This window comes from Branchiostoma belcheri, unplaced genomic scaffold (assembly GCF_001625305.1).
Source record: "Branchiostoma belcheri isolate BF01 breed outbred unplaced genomic scaffold, Haploidv18h27 scaffold260, whole genome shotgun sequence".
NCBI classification, from domain to species: domain Eukaryota; kingdom Metazoa; phylum Chordata; class Leptocardii; order Amphioxiformes; family Branchiostomatidae; genus Branchiostoma; species Branchiostoma belcheri.
In genome coordinates, this window is record NW_017803866.1 from 82465 (window position 1) to 84899 (window position 2435).

The window sequence follows — 2435 nt, forward strand, 5'->3', positions numbered from 1 at the left end:
ACTGTTCTCCAACTCAAAATTTGACTCACTAGAAATTTTCAACTGAATCACTAAGTGGATCTGGAGGGGGTCAGAATCTTGGATACTGAACAGGATTACTTCAAGAGAGGCATAAAAGAGGCCATATACATCAGGGCACTTCAACCATCGCTCAACCGGGACGGGGGGCGATATCGACTTCAGACAACCTTTGACCCTTTGCTGACGTCACACGTGGGAAAACCACGTGTCCACAGCATTTGGGTCAGATAGCTGATGAAGACTGAGTGATTCAGTCGAAAATTTCTGGTGAGTCAAGTTTTGAGTTGGAGAACAGTTTAAGTTTTTCATAAGAAACGGAGACGTTCAGATCTTTACACCCTTCATATCGATATAAATGACAACTGGATAATCCAATCATCCAGTTGTCATTTATATCGGATAGTAAAAAAAAACAACTTTGAATTAAAATGGAAATGAAAAAGCAGCAAAAACGATGCGATCCAGACCTCTTGGTATAGAGGCAGAGTCGCTAACTACTGGACTACGCACGCAACTTTAGACAAACCTTTGATAATAAAAGTATAGTTTTACAATTTATCGGTTCGACTCGCCATACTCTTCAGAGTGGCTTTAAAACTAGTTCATCTTGAGAATGTAGATTTGATATGTTGTTACAGGCACGATGACTTAGTAAATCTGCCGTACGTTTGTCGTCAGTGACGTTTTGTCCCATGAATGGTGACGTGTGCAAAGGGGCTGGGGGGCCAATTCTATATCAAAAGAATTTGACGAAATTTTGAAGAGGCAACCTAGCTTTCCGAACAAATTGCAGTCAGAAAAATGTTTCTGCCTTGAAGCAATGTATTTTTAACGCTCTTAACAATGCCCAAATTTTGGAAAATTACAACGTACCGGGTTTTGGGGCCCAAAAAATAAACGTACCGGTACGTTTATTCGGGACCCGAGAGTATGGATTTTTGTTCTGTTTTTATTTTTATTTCATTTTGGCAAAAAAACGAAGCGGCGAATCCGTTAACCAAGGAAATAAATTGATGTGGCCTAAACGTGCAAACTATTATTTTGCTGTGACCTATTCTTAACCCCAGTTGTATGTTCTCTTTTGCTTTACTTAACATGCCTTCGGGCATGATTTTTAAAACAAAAGATTATCATTATCATATATACATACGTTATTAGTTTTGAATAGAGATAGAAAGTTAAATTAGTAGTACGTAGGACTTCATGTTAGCATATGGGTTATACCTCCTCAGTACATCCTGTACTCATTGAGTATCAGTTTGCAATTAGCCTTGGGCATCAATTTACAATAAAGAGCTTCTATTTAAACATACCAGTCTGGCATAATCAATGGCACTCCCTACGAAGCTGCCGCCACTGGTCTGCCTCATGTTGTCGATGGCCGCCAGAACGCTCTGCTTGCTGGAGTATCTGTTTTTTTATTAAAGCAAAAGAAAAAAACTAAAAGCGCAAGTCTCCACTCCCTTGTTAGTTCAGGTTGGATTCAAACAATTCCGAAACGTTGACTTTTAGTACATATATACATATAATACAATAGTTTTTATTTTCATTTATTTCGAAACAGCTTGGCTAATCTTCCAAGGCTCCAACAATTAAATTGCACAGAAATGTACAGTAAATACATGCATTTATTGGTTTATTTGTATCAACATATCAACAACATATCTCGCACCCTTGACATACAGGGCTGAATTCTGATGTTTGTTTACAAAATAAATCATTCAAAAATACATACGTACGTCACAAAATCAACAATGAACACACGAATCAACATTAAAAATTTGATAACTACAGGTCGAGGGTCTTGGTCTGTTTGGATAATAGCGGCTTTTAAATAGTTCATTCGCTAGTGCCCTAACTTCGAAAATTTTCAACAAAGAAACGTCTTGGCACTTCCACCGAAGCAAATCACCCTTTCTTCCTCCATTCACCACCTCTTAGGAGGAAGTTCCACGCTGAAAGCGTCTTTCCTAGAACAACATCACTTTGGGATAAGCTACCTCGTGATTGCTTCCCTTATGAGTATAACCTTAAACTCTTCAAGTATAAGGTCAAGAAATATCTGTCAAAACTGGCTGTTCTGTAACCCAAAACATTTTAAGTGGCTCCCACGAGTCTTGCTTTGTGGTGACCGATGAAGTAAATAAAAAAAAAATACCTGTTGAGGTGGAACTCCTGTCGTGTGGTGTCGCTGAACTGCACCAGCCCGATGTTGGTGGCCTGCTGGTCGGTAATCGGCAGCCTGTCCACCAGGTCTCGCGCGAACGCCTTGTTCTGGGAGAACGCCGCTTCACGGGAACCGTCCACCAGGAGAAGGAGATCCCAGCCACGCATGTTCAGGCCGGGACAGTGCTCTGCGTTACAACAAATACATCATCATCAATATATTAGAGTAAAACGATATATGCCTGATA

The 2435-nt window shown here is 40.0% G+C and overlaps 1 protein-coding gene across 1 annotated transcript in view; it reads right to left on the reverse strand.

Moving 5' to 3' along the window:
* Positions 1 to 2368, reverse strand: part of LOC109472015 (cartilage matrix protein-like) — a gene marked incomplete at its 3' end in the record, with an annotated part of 2866 nt that extends 498 nt beyond the window's left edge. Inside the window, exons 1-2 of the mRNA XM_019771587.1 lie at positions 2180 to 2368; positions 1335 to 1431 (exon numbers count right to left, since the gene is read on the reverse strand). Coding sequence (XP_019627146.1) covers positions 1335 to 1431; positions 2180 to 2355 — 273 coding nt within the window. The remainder of the gene's footprint in view (positions 1 to 1334; positions 1432 to 2179) is intronic.
* Positions 2369 to 2435: the final 67 nt, after the last annotated feature.